Source organism: Natrix helvetica (genome assembly GCF_964273705.1).
Source record: "Natrix helvetica genome assembly, chromosome: 5".
NCBI classification, from domain to species: Eukaryota; Metazoa; Chordata; class Lepidosauria; order Squamata; family Natricidae; genus Natrix; species Natrix helvetica.
Genome location: NC_138551.1, coordinates 7,093,179 through 7,112,859, shown reverse-complemented (window position 1 = coordinate 7,112,859; position 19,681 = coordinate 7,093,179). Strand labels below are relative to the sequence as shown.

At 46.0% G+C, this 19,681-nt stretch overlaps 1 protein-coding gene across 2 annotated transcripts; it reads right to left on the bottom strand.

Moving 5' to 3' along the window:
• Nucleotides 1-660: 660 nt before the first annotated feature.
• LOC309392578 (PHD finger protein 13-like) lies at nt 661-11,931 on the bottom strand. Of its 2 annotated transcripts, none has more exons than XM_081953982.1 (6): nt 11,549-11,931; nt 11,343-11,386; nt 5,911-6,003; nt 5,266-5,797; nt 3,308-3,352; nt 661-2,367 (listed from the first exon to the last, which is right to left on the bottom strand). In XM_081953982.1, exons 1-6 carry the CDS (start codon nt 11,571-11,573, stop codon nt 2,144-2,146), a joined length of 963 nt encoding a protein of 320 aa, XP_081810108.1. In that variant the 5' UTR covers nt 11,574-11,931; the 3' UTR covers nt 661-2,143. The 2 variants fall into 2 exon arrangements, with proteins under 2 accessions (XP_081810108.1, XP_081810107.1); XM_081953981.1 differs by having other exon boundaries at nt 661-2,370; nt 11,549-11,908.
• Nucleotides 11,932-19,681: the final 7,750 nt, after the last annotated feature.

The following is a 19,681-nucleotide window of genomic DNA, read 5'->3' as shown; positions in this document are numbered from 1 at the left end:
CTGTGGTCTATCGGGTGCGTTTCAAGGTATTGATTACCATCTTCAAAGCGCTCCATGGCACAGGACCTAGCTACCTGCGGGATTGCATCCTGCCCCATACATCCCTACAACCAATTCGCTCTCACAGAGAGGGCCTTCTCCGGGTGCCGTCCACTAAGCAGTGCCAAAGGGCGGCGCCCAGGAGTAGGGCCTTCTCTGTGATGGGCCCAGCCCTCTGGAATGACCTCCCCCCCCGGATATTAGGATTACCACCGACCTCTGCTCCTTCCGTTCAAAACTCAAGACCCACCTTTTTCAACTAGCAGGCCTGGCTCAACCATAGCTCCATTTTATTCCTCCTGGCAATTTTTAAACTTGTAATCCCCATTGGGGTTTTAATTTTAACTTATTTTAATATTTCTATGTTATTATAAGGATTGTATTGTGTTTTATACCTCCTCCGTACAATGTGTAATTTTATAATATGTGTTTTTATTTATTGTACGCCGCCCCGAGTCCCTTTGTGGAGAGGGAGCGGCTAACAAATTTAATAAATAATAATAATAATAATAAATAATAAAATAAGTATTTGGCAAACTGTACAATTAGGGCAAGAGCCTTGTGCGCAAATGTAGCCTGTTGATAAAAGCATTGGAACGAAGCACAAAGAGCTACTTTAAAAGTATTTTAATCTATACGTATCACTCAGTATATACCCAGTATACAGCATTGTACTGTGCTACCTTACATTTTTATAGAGACTAACTGTAAAAATGTAAACACTCAAAGGGAGCAGAGGTACTTGTGGGATTATAAATTAGGCCTGGATTTTTTTGCTCTCTTAAGCAGTGACCAGGTGCGTAGCCTGTTCCAAACCCACTCTAAAATGACTGCAGTGTTGTGTGTGCCATCAGGACCAATCTTTCAGATCAATGCGCGGCTGAAGGATGAGATGAAAGAAAGAAGGCACATGGGTCAAACCGGAAGAGTCTCGGTGGAGCAGGGGGAAGAGTGGCAAATCGCCTCCAAACAAGCATTTGCTTTCTGGCTGGCACAATTTCTCCAGGAACAACCAGTAATTTGCATAGTACACAGATCTTCCTTTTTTTTTTTTAAAGAAATCCCCAGATTGCTTTCCCAAGAGCAGCCTGGAGACAAGCAGGACCCAATCTGCTTCTGCAAGGTGCCTCCCCATCCATCTACCTTGGGGGGGGGAAAAGGTCTCCCCTTTTAGCTCCTAAAAAGGCTCTACAGCTACTTGTGTTCCCCCTCCTCTCCCCAAGTCCTACCTTCCCTTCAAATCAGACAGTAGTGCAACCGGAAGTCTAGGCTAGGCCTGTGAATCGAGTAGATAGAGCTAAATATTTTCTAAGCCTCTGCATACCAAGTATGTACAGTCGGGGAGTGTTACCATCCCTTTCCTGGCCCAATGGTGACCAGCCTAGCGATATAGCGTGGCATCTCGCTCAAATGCTGAAAGGGTAGGGAGCTCCGAAGTGGGGTGCCAGCTGTCCTGGGGACAGAGAACGGAGCTCTCTAAATGGGCTGCAAAAGAGCCCTCTAAGCTGTGTGTGTGTGTATGTGTGCCCAAGGGGGAAGGGGACTGGGCTCCTTTGAAGTGTGCTTTTGGGAAAGAGTTCGAGGAGCTTCCCCCCCCCCCCCGACTCACCGTTCCAAGGGGCAAAGAACAAACCACAAAAACGGGGGTGCATAATCCGACCCATTTAAAGCCCGAGCAGATAGTGTACCACAGAGAAGTCTTGCTTGGGCCCACGACTCCCTTTAGGCTGCTGAGAAAAGGCACCTCTGCGCAAGGGCAGAGAGGCTACTGGCTGACTTAGTGCATTGCCTGCAGATAAATCCCCGCCCCAAGCTCCCCCCCCCCCCCCCGCAGTCTCGTGTCTGCCAGGCATTTGTGCATTTGCTGCTCTAGCATAACCCTGAGATCTCAGCAGCACCCCAGTCTCTTCCTCTGCCCCAATTTTAACATTTGGAATAAGACATGTGGCTCAAAAAGTCTTGGAAATTTCCAGGGCTGCCTCCGGTCTCTTCCTCCCTAGGGCAGTTCCTGCATTTTGATTGTCTTGGCAGCAAAACAAAAACGAAAACAAAATCCAACTGAAGCTTTTGGAGGGCGGCGGCCCTTCGCCTCTCCCGGCTACAGTCAGTCACAGAAGCGCTTGCGGGGGACGGTCCGGGCTCTGTTGGACCGGCGGATCTCTTGTTTGGCATCGCGGCAGCGTTGGCAGATGAAGACCTCGGGCACGTTGGACTTGCGGATCTTGGCGCAGGAGAGGTGTATCCAAGTCGTGCACTCGTTGCATTCGATCATGGGTCGCCCGGCGAAGGGCTTTAGGCAGAAGCAAGTGATGAGGTCCCAAGCATCGTCTTCTGTGTAAAAAAAAGAGGGCTTATGAACGGCATCCTTGCTTGTTTTCCTCAGCTAGCACACCTCAATCTAATGTTGTGATTAGTAAAGTGTTTATTCTAAGACTGTTTAGAGCAGCGGTCCCCAACCTTCTGGCTTTGCAGACGGGGGGGGGAGGGAAGAGGGGATGGTTCCACATGAACAGCGGGCAAGCACATGCACGCTCCATTGGTGCGAACTGCTCGAGCAAGTGGAGTTGCACGTGCACACGCAGCTTCCGCAGCCTGGGGAATTAGGGACCCCTGCCTTAAGAGATGGCTGCAAAATTAGCTGTTTTAACTTCCTTTCATTTTCAAACGATTTCCTTTATGCAAAACACTTGAAATTGTACCTTATGATTCTTGACGAATGTATCTTATATTTTATATATACTGAGAGCTTATGCACCAAAGGCAAATTCCTTGTGTGTCCAATCACACTTGGCTGATAAAGAATTCTATTCTATATGCCATGTCTGCAGCGATTGAATAGAACTTAGAATAACTTTATTGTCACTTTGATTGTACACTAATCAGCATACATTCAACTGAAATTCCATCCCATACAGCTCTCAAAGGGTCATCACCTCCAATATACACTACACAAACATGACAAAATAAACAAATAAATACAAAATGATGCATATACCCACATATAGGACACAGCGAAACAACACAGTCTAGTTTGGATGTATACACGTAAATGAGCCTCCAAGGCAGCATTTCTCAACCCTGGCAATTATAGAGGCATGTGTGCCTCAATTCCTAGAATTCCCCAGCAGCACAGCATTCTGGGAATTGAACCCCACTGGTCATAAAAATCGCTGGATTGAGAATTGTGGCTCTCTGGGCTTATTAAAGAATCCAATCAAAATGCATGTGCTCCCCCTACTGGCAGCTGGCAATACTGCCCGTAACTCACCATCTGTTTTGGCGTCTGAGGCTGCAGTGAACTCTTCAGGCATATCTGCAAGAGGGAGAGAGAGAAATATCAGGTAAAGAAGAGTGCCCACATTATGTTGCTCACTGCCAGAGTTTGCACAGTGTCCTTCAACCTCAAAAGAGTATATAAGGCCATGTAAAATGGATAAAGCAGCCACTATGCCTTTAATTGATTTAGTTAAGGAGCCAACCATTCTCAATCAAGAGATTCATCAAACTTCTTGAAGCTTATTGGCTCCTGATGTTGCACCGTAAATGTTGCCTAATCTCTCCATGCACAAACTCCATTAACAATGGGGAAATAGTGTCATTTGGCACTCCTAAAAAATAATGGGATCGCTGGAAAAGTGAAGAGATTCCTACAGAGGAGAGCGCGATTGGGAAAATATTAGAATGCGCAGAAATGAACAGATTAACGTTGACAATCAAAGAGAAAGAACAAACCAATTATTATACTACATAGGAATCATTTTTTCGATGGTTAGAGAATAAATATAAGAATCAAATAAAAGTAGATGAGTAAATATAGAAAACGTATTAATAGAGTTAGATAAATCAAGAAGAGGATTGTTATAGTATTAGACATTTAAGGTATTGGTATTAAGCTAAGAATAGATTAAATAATGTAGATGATTGTAAGTTTTAATTGTTATTGCGCAAAACATTTGTACCCAGACGACAAGATGGATTGTTTGTATTAAAATAAAATAAAATTTATTTTAAAAAAAACAAGATCATTCCCAGAGAGGGCACAAGCCAGATCACTTCCACCAGTTCTTCTCTAAGGCAGACACTCTCAACCCAGCACCTTTTGAATGGGTGGACTTCAACTCCCAGAATTCTGCAGCCATTTGCACCCTCTAATGCAAACAGGGCATCCAAAGTTCAGGCTGTCGGAGAAGCTGTGAGTATCCAAAAGATAATGAACATCTGTATGGGTTGCCAAGGTCAATTTAAGGGTTGATCATTGCAGATCTACAGGAGGAGCTGATCTCTTTAAAGCAGGGCTCTTCAATCTTGGCAACTTTAAGACTTGTGGACTCCCAGAATTCCTCAGCCAGCCAAGCTGGTTGGGGAATTCCGGGGACTTGAAGTCCAGAAGTCTTAAAAGTGGCTGAGGGAATTCTGCTTCATGCTGGCTGGGGAACTCCGGGAGTTGAAGTTCACGTATCTAAAAGTTGCTGAGGTTGAAAAACCTGCTCTAGAGCAACAGTCATCAAAGCTGGTGGTTCGCGAGAAAATTTGGGTCGTCTGCAATAAAAAATCTTTGCATTTTTATACTGCACTGGACTACCAAAGCAATTAATCCTGCTGACAGGATGGGATCCTTCAGGCACTTAGCTTGGCTGCCTGTTTAGTAGCTCCAGCCCCTCCCTTCCTGGAAGTCCATGCGCTTCAGTGAGTGGCGCACGAAACTTTGTGGCCTCAAGAGATAGTTTTCAGGGGGCCAATCTAGCACCTGGGCTGGCTACAAGGCAAACGTTCATTCTTATGTATTTGAGGTTCCTGGCTGCAATGGACAGCAAAGCTAGGGTTGACCCCGGGCACTTCTCTCTGCTAACAGGCAGCCAAGCTAAGTGCCTGAAGGACCCCATCACGTCACTAATTCATATTAGTGGTCTGCGGGTTTTAAAATTATGAATTGAACGGCCCCTGAGGTCCGAAAGGTTGGTGATCCCTGCTCTTAGAGAACTGCTGTGTTAAAGGCCCGTGGGCTAGGTGGATCAAGGTTAGCCGCTGTGTCTGGTTAAGGGGGGAGGTCACCCTTGTTGAATTACTTCTAAGACAGAGGTGTCAAACTCGTCACGTCGTTGTCATGTGATGTCTCTCGACTTTTCTCCCCCTTCGCTAAGCTGAGCTTGGGCATGACCAGCATCCGATCCGCGGACCGCGAGTTTGACAGCCCTGTTCTAAGAGCACCAGCACTTGCAGACTTACCGCTAAGTTTAGGGACGTCTCCTGCCGGTTCTTCTGTGCTTTGCTCCACCACGCCCCAAGAGGCAGAGGTGGTTCTCTCCTCTTTGCATGTCCCTTGCTCCTCAGTCTTCTCTTCGGTGTAAAGTCCAGGGATACAGTCTTTCTCCGTTTGCTCCAAGAGAGGTCTGGATGGGACCTCTTGGAGACAGGATTGCAGCTCCTTCACTTCCGTGAAAGTCTCGGGCGTTCTCTGTGCATGGTCCTTCGGGGGCATCAAGCCCTTGTCTGTTGCCTGGTTCACGCTGAGTTTCTTTGACGACTGTGACTGTTTCCTCTTCTTGGTTTGCTGGTGCCGACCAGCGCAAAAGCTACCGGCTACGTTAGGGCAGTTCAGCAGCTCTCCTGTCCCCTTGTAGGCTGCGCTCCTGCTTCCTCCATCGTCTGAAAGCACTTGGGAGTCATAGGACTGAGACGATCCCCAACTGTCACTGTCTTGGGTGCTTCCGGTGCTGTTCTGAGGGCTCCTGTTGCCTCGGTATGTCCATGGCTCATTCTGGAGATGGAAGAAAAGAATAGAAAGCTGTGTGATTTGCCTTCTTGCAGATGGGAGAGAATGGGAGCACCTAGGCCAGGAAGGTAGAGAAAGTGCTCGACAACTGTTCTTACCTCCTTTGGGTAGGGAATGTAACCTGCGTAGGCTAGCACGAACGTGCAGAATTGATTGAAGTCTTCTACAGTTCTCTGTCTTTTCTGGGGTGGCTGCAAAGATACATGGGTTTTACAAGTCTGGATCTCAATATCCCCTTACGATAGTTGAACTTCAGAGCAACCATCAAGTAAACAGTATCCCAATCAAGAAACTGTTGAAGAACTATCAGTAAACAGCCCAACCAAAGTATCCCTAAGACCCCCCACACCCACACAGACCGACAAGTAACCGGAATATAAACTGAGAGCAAACAGCACTCCTTACTATAGCACTGATGTTGTTACTTAGTTTGGGTAGTGAAATGTCTACAAGAAAACAACCAAGCTCAGAGAGCACCAAGGATCTCTCATTTCAACCGAGCTACAAATATTCTCCTTTACTGGATCCTTTTAGTGTTAAAAAACTAATTGAGCATGAATAATAGAAAGTTTCTATGACATTCCCTAACAAGTGGAATGTCACGAGAACACAGTCAATGCAAGTTGGTTGACAAAACCTAGATTACCCTATTCAGTTCCATAAATCATTGCCCATCATACCCATACAAAAAAACCTACCATCTTGCCAATATATCCTTGGTCAGCACTGTGAGCAAAATACTCTCTAAGGTGGATTGCTTGCTATCTAAATGTAAGCGCCTCCCTCACTCAGAGGCAAGCCACTGAATTGTCCCGCTCAATGTTACTGACAATCAATGCCAGGCCGGAAAAAAAATGTGAATGCATCTCAAGCACCGGCTGAGCTTGGTTTGCATGGCAGATTCTGGTGTGGCACCAACACAAGAAGAGCCCCGATCGCACCCAAAGGTTCTGGGCTGGCCTTCCGGATCATCCAGTGGGCATCTAAATGCTTTTGGAAAGTTCACCAGCCTGGACTCACCCAGTTCCCTCCACTGTGGCTTCCCAGCTGCAAATATTTCAAGCCTTCTGCCACAAAGGCAGGATGATGTCCACAGCTCTCAATCTTGATAGCCACATCCCCTTTTGTGGTTGTTGTTGTTAGTTGCAAACTTGTGTTTGACCCATCGCGACCCCATGGACAACGTTCCTCCAGGCCTTCCTGTCCTACAGCCCCTTTAGCCCCTTCTCACACCATATCTATCTATCTATCATCTATCTATCATCTATCTATCTATCTATCTATCATCTATCTATCTATCATCTATCTATCTATCATCTATCTATCTATCTATCTATCTATCTATCTATCTATCTATCTATCTATCTATCATCTATCTATCTATCATCTATCTATCTATCATCTATCTATCTATCTATCTATCAATCAATCTATCTATCTATCTATCATCTATCTATCTATCATCTATCTATCATCTATCTATCTATCTATCTATCTATCTATCTATCATCTATCTATCTATCATCTATCTATCTATCATCTATCTATCTATCTATCTATCTATCTATCATCTATCTATCTATCTATCATCTATCTATCTAATATATGTGGCTGCCAATCTCACAAAAAGTGAGTCTGGATGGCTTGCTGACAATATTTAATTACACATCAGGTGAAAATGCTTCCTTCTCAGTCCTGAATCTCAGTGAATGGCTTTTAGTTCGGACCCTATGGACCCTATTTGCCCAATGCTTAACCTTTGTGTGATTTTATACACTTCCACACCTGTATCATGTCTTCCTTTATTATCTTGCATTCCAAGCTACTGTGTCCCAGAAAGCTGACTGGGGAAATCTTGGGAGTTGGGAGTGCACCCATCTTAGTTTGAAGTTGCCCAAGTTGAGAAACACTGGTTTAGTTTTACAAACAGGGAAAATCAGTTATTTTAAAGACCAAGCTAAGAGATGATGTGGGGATAAAATGCCGCAAGGCATTTTATGGCCAAAACATGCTTTCTGCCTCAATGAATACTGTCACTTCCCCGAGGATCAAACACAAGGACAAAAAAATTGTGTGTTTTTTTTTTGACAGTTAGGACATTTAGCTTTCCCAAGATACTCTAAACAAGGAGAAAATACGTAGGCCACCCAATATCTTATCACAACAGAAAGGACAGTTTGGCCCTGTGGTTTTTCTCCTTTCCAAAACCAAAGAGAAAGGGAGTGAATTCCAGCAGTAAATCTCAGAGCCAGGATCTCCAGGGAAAGGAACTCTCCTGCTATTTAGTGGGGAAGATGATAATAACAATGATAATGGTGTGGAAGTGTAGATACATTTCCCTGCAGGCATGCAGTCAAAGCAAACAAGTTGGCTTGCCTGCAGACAAAGGAAAGCCCGAGATCAGATTCCAGCCAAAACAAGGGAGATTGCTAAATTCTTAATATCCTCCCTCCCCAATTTGAAGAACACCAGAACAGTCTATTATTATTATTATTTTATTTTGCAATAGCCTGTGCTCAAATTGACCCAATATGTCATTTGATAGTGAGATGGACTGGGCAGCATATAAATTTAATCAATAATATTGATGAAATGCCCTGCCAAGCTGGTCCATGGGTCCAGCCCCCCAAAGTTGAGAAGGAGGCAGGACAGGTACTCTCTAGAGTAAAAGGGGGGGGGGGAGTGTCAGGGGAAATTTCACCGTGAGCTAAGGAGGTGTAGACCGTTGGAGGTCCTTTGTTCCTTGCCCCACATCCTAAGTAACTCTAAAAGGTAAAGGTTTCTCTGTCAGTCATGGTGCTCATCACCCATGTTGTCCCAAGATACTTTCCGGGGTCTTGTGGCCAGCATGGTTATGCACCAAAGGCACATTCTGTTATCTTCCCAGTAAAGTGGTAGGTACCTGTCTATCAACTTGCATTTGTCTGCTTTCGAACTGATAGGTGGGGCAGGAGCTGTCTATATCCCCTTCTTTGTGAGCTTGCCACAAAGAGGGGGGATAACCTATTCTCCAAGGCACCTGAGGGTAAACAAGAAGCAATGGATGGAAACTAATCAAGGAGAGAAGCAACCTAGAACTAAGGAGAAATTTCCTGATGGTTAGAACAATTAATCAGTGGAACAGCTTGCTCCATCACTGGAGGTTTTGAAGAAGGGCTTGAACAACCATTGGTCTGAAATGGCATAGGGCCTGCTGCCTAAACAGGTGTGTGTGTGTGAGGGGGGGGCTGTTGGAGTAGAACAGGGGTCACCAACCTTTTGGACCTCAGGGACCCCTAAATTCATAATTTTAAATCCCCCAGATCACTAATATGATTTTTTTAAAAAGATAATAGTATTTAGTGCAATATAAAAACCATGGACCACTGGTTGGTGACCACTGGACTCGAAGACCTCCAAGGTCCCTTCCAACTCTGTTATTCTGTATGTTATCCATACTAAGAAATGCCCTTCCTCTTTTATCTATTAAATTTAAGGGCCACCCATCTGGTTACCCAAAGTGCCTCCGGTTACACATTTAGAGAAGAGAAAGTCGTCTGAACGGATCCAAGGCCAGGAATGGGGGATTCCCCCCCCCCTTTTTTTTTTTTTAAAAAGGAAGCTTTCCTGCCAAATCTCAAAACAGGAAGGGGCAGATAAGAAAGGAGAAAACGATCCTCAGGACAGGCAGAGGCAGGGCCCTAAACTGCAATCCATCTTTTCAGGGATGGAGGGAAGGAGGAAAAAGCCACAAGGGCGACCCTGAGACTAAAGGGGCGGATCAAGAGCGAAGAGCTTGGAAATGTCCCCTTCTTTTGAGGGGAGGGGGAATTATCCACAACAAAACTTGGGTGGGGGGGCTTTGTCCCATTTCGCCCTCAAAAAAAAAGGGGGGGGGAATTGAGACAAGGTTTTCCTCTCCTCCACCCCCCCACAAAAGAGGGGGAATTCAGACAAGGATTCCTTCCCCTACAAGAAATTGGGGGGGGGGGAATTGAGATAAGGTTTTCTCCCCCCCAAAATAGGGCTGGAATTGAGACAAGGTTTTCCTCTATTCCACCACCACCCCCACAAAAGAGGGGGAATTCAGACAAGGATTCCTTACCCTTCAAGAAATGTGTGTGTGTGGGGGGGGGATTGAGATAAGGTTTTCTCCCCCCCCAAAAAAAGAGGTGGAATTGAGAATAGGTTCTCTCCCTACAAAAGAGGGGGGAGGGAATTGAGACAAGGTTTTCCTCTCCTCCGCCCCCCACAAAAGAGGGGAATTGAGACAAGCATTTCTTCCCCTACAAGAAATTGGGGGGGGGGGGGAAGAATTGAGATAAAGTTTTCTCCCCCAAAAAACGGGGGGGGGGGGAGAGAGCGGATGGAATTGAGGCAAGGTTTTCCTCTCCTCCACCCCCCCCCCCCACAAAAGGGGGAATTCAGATAGGGGTTTCTTCCCCTTCAATAAGGGGGGGGGGATTGAGATAAGGTTTTCTCCCCCAAAAAAACGGGGGGCAGGTGGAATTGGGACAGTTTTCTTCTCCCCACAAAAGAGGGGGGGGGGAATTGAGACAAGGTTTTTTCTCCCCAGCTCCAAAAAATGAGGTGGAATTGAGACAAGGTTTTCCTCTCCTCCACCCCCCCTACAAAAGAGGGGGAATTCAGACAAGCATTTCTTCCCCTTCAATAAAGGGGGGTGTGAGATAAGGTTTTCTCCCCCCCCCCAAAAGGGGGGCAGGTGGAATTGTGACAAGGTTTCCTCCCCCACAAAGGAGGGGGGGATTTTCTAAGGAGGACGGGGAAGAAACCCTCCCCCAAATGCCATCCAGTCGTGCCCGTTAAAACCTGAAGGAAACCAACACGCTGAGCGCGTGGAGCCGGCGCAAAACACCCTCCTTCCCCTCACCCCCCATAAAAACGGGGCCACGCGAACTTCCTCTCTCTCTCTCTCAAATCCCCTCAAGACGCCGGTCCTGCTCGAGCCGAGGACGGCGGGAGGAGGGTCGTCCTCCTCCTCCCCCAACCCCTCCACACGCTCCCACCCGGGCGGCGCTTAAGATGGCGCCTCCGCCGCCGCCGTCCTGAGCCAAAGAGCCGGGAGGCACGGAGGCCACTTCGCGGGAGGGAGACGAGGCTCTCTCGCCTCGTAGGATTTCTCCCTCGGGGGGGGGGGGGGGGGAGAAAAAAAACCCGGGAAAAAAAAGGCTCCCGGGGTCGGAAAACGCGGGACGGGCGCTGCCAAAAACTCCTCCGGCTGGGGGGGCTCCGGAGCCGGGGCGGAGCCGCAGTCGCGCCAAAGACACCCAGGAGCGCCGCCCCCGCCGGGAGAAGCCGCTTCTCCGCCCCGCTCCGAAGCCGCGGAGGGCGGGGGAAGGTCTCTCGGCCACCCGCCAACCCCCGCGACTCGGAGACCGGCCGGTTTGGGCAAGAGGGCGGCCAATGGAGCGGATTCCCCTCTTCTCGCTCGGCCGCCCGCCCGGTTTACTCCCCTCTCCCTGCCCCGCCGCTGCCCGCCTTTCCCCTCCCTCCCTCCCGCCGGCTTTGAGTCGCCGCGCTCGGGACTCACCTCGTCGAAGGCGGGGAAGCCCGGGCTGGGCACGGGGCTGGCACCTGAATGGAGGAGGAAGAGGAGAAGGGGAGGTTAGATCAGGCCGGGAAAGGAGCCGTCGCAACCCCGCGGACGCCGGCTCCTCTCGCCCGGCAGGCCCTCCCTCCCGCCCTCCCTGCCTTTGCAAAGCGGCCCCGCCGCCCTTTCCTCGCCGCCTCGCCCACCTGCGTCCTCCTCGGAGCTGTTCATCCCCGCCGCCCCTCCAGCCGGCTGGGCTCGGCTGCCCGTCCGCTCCTTCCTCTCCGTTCGGCCGCTGCTCCCGCGAAGGCGGGCGGGTGGGGGAAGGATCGGGGCGCGGGGGTGGGAGGCGGGATCGGCAGCGGCGGGACGCGCTTCTCTCTCTTCGTTCCTTCCTTGGTTGCTTGGTTGGTTCTCCAGCGGCGACTCAACGAGGGCTGGCGGGACCGGCTGCTCGCTCGCTCGCTCGCTTCCCCAGCGACCCTCCGCTTGTAACCGGCGCCGGCTGTTGAGCGCCAACTCCGCCTCCCTCCCCCCGGCCCGGCTCCGCCCATCCAGGACTGGCGCGGGAGGCAGTACCACCTGGGGAGGAAGGGGAAGGGGCGGCGGCAGGCACGCGGAAGCCGGCGCGGGGAGGGGAAACCTCCTCTCGCTTCTTCCCCCCCTCCGCGCGCTCACGCCCTTGGATCCGTCCACCAGCTGAAGGGGGTGGGGGGGGGTTGCCCTCCCTCCCGCCACCCGGACATCGCGAGCATCGGTGGGTGGGTGACGGTGCTGCTGCTGCTTTAGGTGGGGAAGGTGGGCGGCTTTACGCCTGGATCTCCTGGCAAAGGTTTTCCTTTCCTTCTTTCAGGCTCTCCCTCTTTTTTCGGTCTTTCTGGCTCTTTTTTCCTTCCTCTCCTCCCCTCCTTTCCTCCCTCTCTCCTTTTCTTTCTTTCTTTCTTTCTTTCTTTCTTTCTTTCTTCCTTCCTTCCTTCCTTCCTTCCTTCCTTCCTTCCTTCCTTCCTTCCTTCCCTCCCTTCCCTTCCCTTCCCTTCCCTTCCCTACCCTAGATTGTTCTACTCATGTGCCTAGTTGTGCAAAGGGCATTCTGAGTGTGCAGTAACTGGATAAGAGTTTGCCTGCAACACTGCACTTTAGCCACCGTGCCCCCCCCCCCCCAGGGCTCGTTTCATGCATTTCACAGAATAAAAGATCACAGATTAGCAGAGTTGGAAGGGACCTTGTAGGTCATCTAGTCCAACCCACTACCCAAGCAGGAGACCTTTTCTGACAAATGGCAGCCCAATCTCTTCTTGAAAGTCTCAAGTGATGAAGCGCCTACAACTTCTGAAGGCAACTTCTGTTCCATTGAATATAGAATGACAGAGTTAAAAGGGTCTTAGAGGTCATCTAGTCCAACCCACCCCCCAAAAGCCGGACATCCTACACCATTTCTGACAGATGGCAGCCCTGTCTCTTCTTGAAAACCTCCAGTGATGAAGCTCCTACAACTTCCAAAGGCAACTTCTGTTCCAGGGGTTGATTGTTCTGACTGTCAGGAAATTTCTCCTTATTTCTAGGTTGAATCTCTCCTTCTTCAATTTCCATCCGTTATTCCTTGTCTGGCCTTTGGGAGCTTTGGAAAATAGCTTGACTCCCTCCTCTCTGTGGGAGCCCCTCAAATATTGGAAGATTGCTATTATGTCCCCTTCTCTTCGCTAGACTAGCCATGTCCAGTTCCTGCAACCGTTCATCATATGTTTTAGCCTCCAGTCCCCTGATCATCCTGGTTGCTCTTCTCTGCACTCTTTCTAGAGTCTCCACATCTTTTCTACATCGTGGCGACCAAAACTGGATGCAGTATTCCAAGTGTGGCCTTACCAAGGCATCATAAAGTGGTATTAACACTTCACATGATCTTGATTCTATCCCTCTGTTGATGCAGCCTAGAACTGTGTTGGCTTTTTTGGCAGCTGCTGCACACAGCTGGCTCCTATTTAAATGGTTGTCCACTAGGACTCCAAGATCCCTTTCACAGTTACTACTGTTGAGCAAGGAGCCGCATATCAGGCAGAATTGCCATGCTGCTGTTCCTATCCACTGTGTCATTGGATGAAATCAAGGAAACAGGCCTTCTCTGTCCCCAGAGATCTCTCTGTGTTTCCTCTGAATGAAAAGAATATTGGAATTTTGGCTTGTCCTTGGCTAGGTCATTGGATAGAGTCTGAGTGCCAGAACTTTTGTACAGGTAGTCCTCGACTTACAACATTTAGTGACGATTTATATTGATATTGATTGTTTCCTGATTGTTTATTCGTACCCTATGACTACCATTAAGTGTTGTACCTTATGATTCTTGATGAATGTATCTTGTCTTTTTATGTACATTGAGAGCATATGCACCAAAGACAAATTCCTCCTTCTCTTCTCTTCTGTTCCTATTTTATATTCCAATGTTTCTTCTCTTCTCTTCCTATTTTATATTCCAATATTTCTTCTCTTCTCTTCCTATTTTATATTCCAATATTTCTTCTCTTCTCTTCCTATTTTATACTCCAATATTTCTTCTCTTCTCTTCTGTTCCTATTTTATATTCCAATGTTTCTTCTCTTCCTATTTTATATTCCAATATTTCTTCTCTTCTCTTCCTATTTTATATTCCAATATTTCTTCTCTTCTCTTCCTATTTTATACTCCAATATTTCTTCTCTTCTCTTCTGTTCCTATTTTATATTCCAATATCTCTTCTCTTCTCTTCCTATTTTATATTCCAATATTTCTTCTCTTCTCTTCTGTTCCTATTTTATATTCCAATATTTCTTCTCTTCTGTTCCTATTTTATATTCCAATATTTCTTCTCTTCTCTTCTGTTCCTATTTTATTTTCCAATATTTCTTCTCTTCTCTTCCTATTTTATATTCCAATATTTCTTCTCTTCTCTTCTGTTCCTATTTTATATTCCAATATTTCTTCTCTTCTCTTCCTATTTTATATTCCAATATTTCTTCTCTTCTCTTCCTATTTTATATTCCAATATTTCTTCTCTTCTCTGCTATTTCTATTTTATATTTCAATATTTCTTCTCTTCTCTTCCTATTTTATATTCCAATATTTCTTCTCTTCTCTTCCTATTTTATATTCCAATATTTCTTCTCTTCTCTTCTAAGTTGCAGCCCTGAAAAACGCGACTTACGACCATTTTTCACTGTTAGGACCTTCATAGCCTGCCCACAGTCAGGTGATCAAAATTCAGACTCTCAGCAACTGGTTCATATTTATGACCGTTGCTTTTTCATGTGATCCCCCTTTTGCGACCTTCTGACAAGCAAAGTCAAAACAGGGAAGCCCCTGATTCACTTCACGACCGGGTTACTAACATTTATCGACTGCAGGGATTCACTTAACAACGAGTGGCAGGAAAATGGGGTTGTAAAATGGGGCAAAAGTCACTTCGCAAACGTCTCAACGAGGAGAATTTTTGGGCTCCGTTGCGGTCGTAAGTCAAGGACTACCTCCATATGTCAACCTTGCTGGTTAGAAACAGGTCAACTCCCACCCTCCCCAAGGAGGCCTGAAATTATTATTTTTTTAAATTGAGAATGGCTATAATTACAGAACCTTGGAAGTCTGCTTCTGCCGGGCCTCCTCCGTTCTCTCCCTGCTCTGGTGAGTTAGGGAGGTGTTTGGGCTGCTTACAAAGGCTATTTGCCCTTGGCGGGTTTAAGATAAGTTTCCTCCCTTGTTCCTTTGATAAAGAGTTTGCGTATCTCCTTCAAGGTCAACATTTTTTACTCTGTAGTGTTGCATGCCTTTTTGAGCGGTTTTAACAACATCACCAAGAAATCCCTGGATGTGTTTTCACTGGTATTTTGAGTAACGGTATTATTATACGCTGCCCAGAGTCCCGCTAGAATTGAGTTAATGTATATATTTAATAAATATTCTAAATGGATAATCATCGGGCACCCTTCTTACTTATTCTCAGGTCTCCAAATAGCCCGGTGTTCTGTACTCTCTCATCTTCATGACCCCCCAATTTTTCTCTTGACTTGCACTCGTTCAGCATAATTTCCCCACAAGCTTTTGTCTCAAGTATAGCTTACTCACTACAGTACAGCAAATAACAGATCTGTTATTTGCTGTACTGTAAATAACTATCTGTTAATAGCAGATAGTTACAGATCTAACTATCTGCGACTTAGGGATCCCTTCAGACATGCATACCCAAAATAAGTGAGAGAAATAGAGGAAGGCAATAAAATGTCAGGGGCATTCCTGAAACGTTATGGAAGCTTCTCACGGCTGGCGCACGACTCTTGTATGGCTATAATTTATTGAAAACTAGCTGATCACCCAGCGTTGCCTGGGTATTTATTTATCCTAATCCTGTATTAGACAGGAAAAACCCTGATTTTATTGAAAATGTCTGGACCAAACGTACTTTCTAATGTTGGATTTTCCCCTTTACCAGAGGGAGCCCCTTGGGGAGTCCTGTGAAGCCATTACCGTGGCAACTCCACTTCGCTGTACAGTAGAAGCCATTTTACGGCACAACAGGCTGTATCTTAACAGAACCCAACCTCCCCCTCCCGAGGGGTGTTAGGGGTGTCTTACCCCCACAGTATTTTTTTCCAGGCTGCTCTTGTTGTATTCGGGTCTTTTCTCGTGTAAGATTGAGATTGTCTTGGCAATGTTTCAGCGTTGAAACACCAGCCTGAAGATGGCGAGTGAGACCTCGCTGAAACGTTGCCAAGACAATCTCAATCTTACATGGGAAAAGACCTGAATACAACAAGACCAGCATACCTAGACCCATGAAAATCTACGAAAACAAATATATATATACACACACACACACACACACACACACACACACACATATATATGTTTTAAGCCCACAGCTTGAAGATGGCAGGTGAGATCCTGCCGAAACGTTGCAAAGACAATCTCAACCTTACACGGGAAAAGACCCGAATACAACAAAACCAGCATATATATTATAATAATAATAATAATAATAATAATAATAATAATAATAATAATAATAATAATAATAATAATTTATTTCTTAGCCGCACCCTCTCCCGAAGGACTCGGGGCGGCGTACAATAAAACATATGAAATAAATATATAGACAAGACATACATATTACAAAAACATATACCAAGACATGTACAAGGAGGAGGTCGGCTAATGAATAAAAACAATAAAATACAATGTTTAGAAACCCCTAAATAATTGAATACAATTAAAATACCCAGATAAAAACCCGTCAGGAGTGATATAGTTAGATCAAAGTTGAGCCAGGCCAGCTACTTGGAATAGGTGGGTCTTGAGCTTTATACGAAAGGAGCGGAGGTCAGAGGTATTCCTAATATCCGGAGGGAGGTCATTCCAGGGCTCTACTATATATATATATAGTAGATAGATGATAGATAGATAGATAGATAGATAGATAGATAGATAGATGATAGATAGATAGATAGATAGATAGATAGATAGATAGATAGATGTAGATATAGATAGATAGATGTAGATATAGATAGATAGATGATAGATAGATAGATAGATAGATAGATAGATGTAGATAGATAGATAGATTAGATAGATAGATGATAGATAGATAGATAGATGATAGATAGATAGATAGATAGATAGATAGATAGATAGATAGATAGATAGATAGATAGATAGATAGATGATAGAGGAGAGAGAGTGGGGGGGAGAGAGAGGCATAAGACAAGAAAGGATGTTGCGTTGCATTTAGCAAATAATCATTGGGGGAATATTATAGGCCTCCTTTCTTACTCAAGAGTAGCCACATGAAATATCAAAGTGGCCCTTAACAACAAGTAAGACATTCATGGGCATGGATGCAAAAGGAGCTTTTTTATTTTGGGGGTTTCATTTGTTTATCGATGTTTTATCCAACATGTTTAATCAGATCAGTTAAAGGCTGAGGTCAACATAATTGTCTTGTCTGAAATGGCATAAGGCTGTGATGGCGAACCTATGGCACGCATGCCCGAAGTGGCACGCTGTGGCACGCACGGCATCGCGTGTTCCTCTTCTTGGTTTCTGGTGCACATGTGCGCTCAACGCTCAGTTGGCCTTCGTGCGTGTGGCACTACCGGAAACTGGAAGAGGTGATCTTTCATTTTCCTGCATGAGCATCCGTGCCATCACACATGCATGCACGACAGTAACCGGAAAACTAGCTGGCCAGCGCGCATGCCTGCCGCGGAAACCAGAAGTTCATTTTTAGGTGCATGCATATGACCTGCACAGCTCCCCTCCAGGTTGCGGCACAGACGAGCGCTCTCTCTCTTTTCGGCACCTGGTATCGAAAAGGCTCGCAATTACTGGCATAGGATCTCCTGCCTGAGCAGGTGGCTGGACTAGAAGACCTTCAAGGCCCCTTCCAACTGTTATTCTGTTCTGTTTTAGTCAAGCATGATGGTGAATTTTTGCGGCTTTGTTAGGCTGGGAGAAGCAGCCTGATTATTGTGCATGTAGGAGGTGGCTTATTTTGATAAACAATCTCAGTATGATGTGAATTTAGGCATTCAAGCCAGTATTCAGTCCGGTTTCCTGACATGCAAATATTGTTAATACTCTTAATATCCAGCCTACACTCCAGGACTATAGGGAGCCCTCAACCTACATCTGGTCACTTAACAATAGTGCAAAGTTACAATGGATCACGTGTGGATTCCGGCTGCCATTACTACTGGTTCGGTTCGGTAGTAAAAAAAAAAGTGGCTGCATGCACATTTGCACTTAAAATGATTTGCGCAGGTGCACATTAAAAAAGGGATAAAACAGAATTCAGCCAAACAAATTAATCCCTCTGCACAATTCACCCTTTTTTTCTTTTTATGAGGCATATTAGTTGTGTTTCTCCAATTGTCAAGCCTGATAGAGTTTCCACAATTATTAACATTTCTCTAATTACCCCAAATATATCTTAAGGCTTACTATTTTTCAGCATTTGAATAACATGTAAATTACTTTCTTTTCCTCATTTGTTCTTGGAAACAAACGTGTTTCGGTTTCCTTTTTTGACATGTCATTTATTCCTACAGAATCTGCGCAATACTCCTTCAAGCATTCCACTTCTGATTTTGGATCGTCCTGGGTTTTGATTCATTTCTTTTTCATGTCGTATACGAATAACTGTAATTATGAATAATCTTCGTTCATAATTAAATCTACATCTTCCCTTCCTTGCAAAGTAAAAAATAAAAAAGGGATGAAAATGTACATTTTGTCAATGAAGATTGTGCTGCGCCTGTGTAGAACAGAAAGTTTAAGATGGCGCTGCTGAGGATCGAGCCGGTTCGGTCATGCGTCTGCCAGAGTTACTATCTATTCAGCCAAACCGGACCGGAACCCACCTCTAAAATGGACCCAAAGAAAGTACTGATGATTTGGATTCAAAGTTCCAGTGGCTGGACCCTTCCCTTTAGTCATGTGATTGCATTCTGGATGCATGGCAACGAACCTGCATTTACGACCTTTTACAGGCTATGATCAGGCGATTGCGATTGACTTTTTTTTGCTGGGAAAAAGGTGTTTACAATACAATAGTAGAGTTGGAAGGGACCTTGGAGGTCTTCTAGTCCAACCTCCTGCCTAGGTAGGAAACCCTATACCGTTTCAGACAAATAGCTATCCAACATTTTCTTAAAAGACTTCCAGTGTTGGGGCATTCACAACTTCTGGAAGCAACTTCTGTTCCACTGATTGTTCTAACTGTCAGGAAATTTCTCCTCGGTTCCAAGTTGCTTCTCTCCTTGATTAGTTTCCACCCATTGCTTCTTGTTCTACCCTCAGGTGCCTTGGAGAATAGCTTGACTCCCTCTTCTTTGTGGCAACCCCTGAGATATTGGAACGTTGCTATCATGTCTCCCCTAGTCCTTCTTTCTATTAAACTTTGGCTTTCTTCAGTTTACTTCGGCTTTCCAGCAAAAAAAAAACCACCAATTGCGGACTATGGGTTCACTTAAAACATCTGCCGATTTGCTTTAATGGCCATGGTGCTGCATGCCGCAAAAAAAATCCTAAAAACATGACCAGTAGCGGGTTGCAAGTGGTACACCCTGGTACGGGCATACTGGTGTCTGCCTGGAGCACCGGGTACCGTTCCGGTATGATTCTGTGGAGGGCCTCCCTCAGCTCCTTACCTGTATTTGAGGTCTTCGGTGCTTCTGCGCATGGCGCCTATGCGCGGAGGTGTCGCGAGAGGTAATGATGCATGCATGGGCTGCATACCTGTGCTTGTGGTGGGCAATCTGGAACCCACCACTGATGATGGCCCATGTGATGACCAGCATGATTTACAATCATAAGTCCAG

Bases quoted from the DNA above. Each gene is read 5' to 3' on its own strand.
- LOC309392578 (XM_081953981.1), bottom strand. From the start codon at position 11,573: ATGAACAGCTCCGAGGAGGACGCAG. The intron at 11,387-11,548 runs GTGGGCGAGGCG...TCCTCCATTCAG, and splicing joins CAGCTCCGAGGAGGACGCAG to GTGCCAGCCCCGTGCCCAGC. The intron at 2,371-3,307 runs GTGAGTTACGGG...TTTTTTACACAG, and splicing joins CTCAGACGCCAAAACAGATG to AAGACGATGCTTGGGACCTC.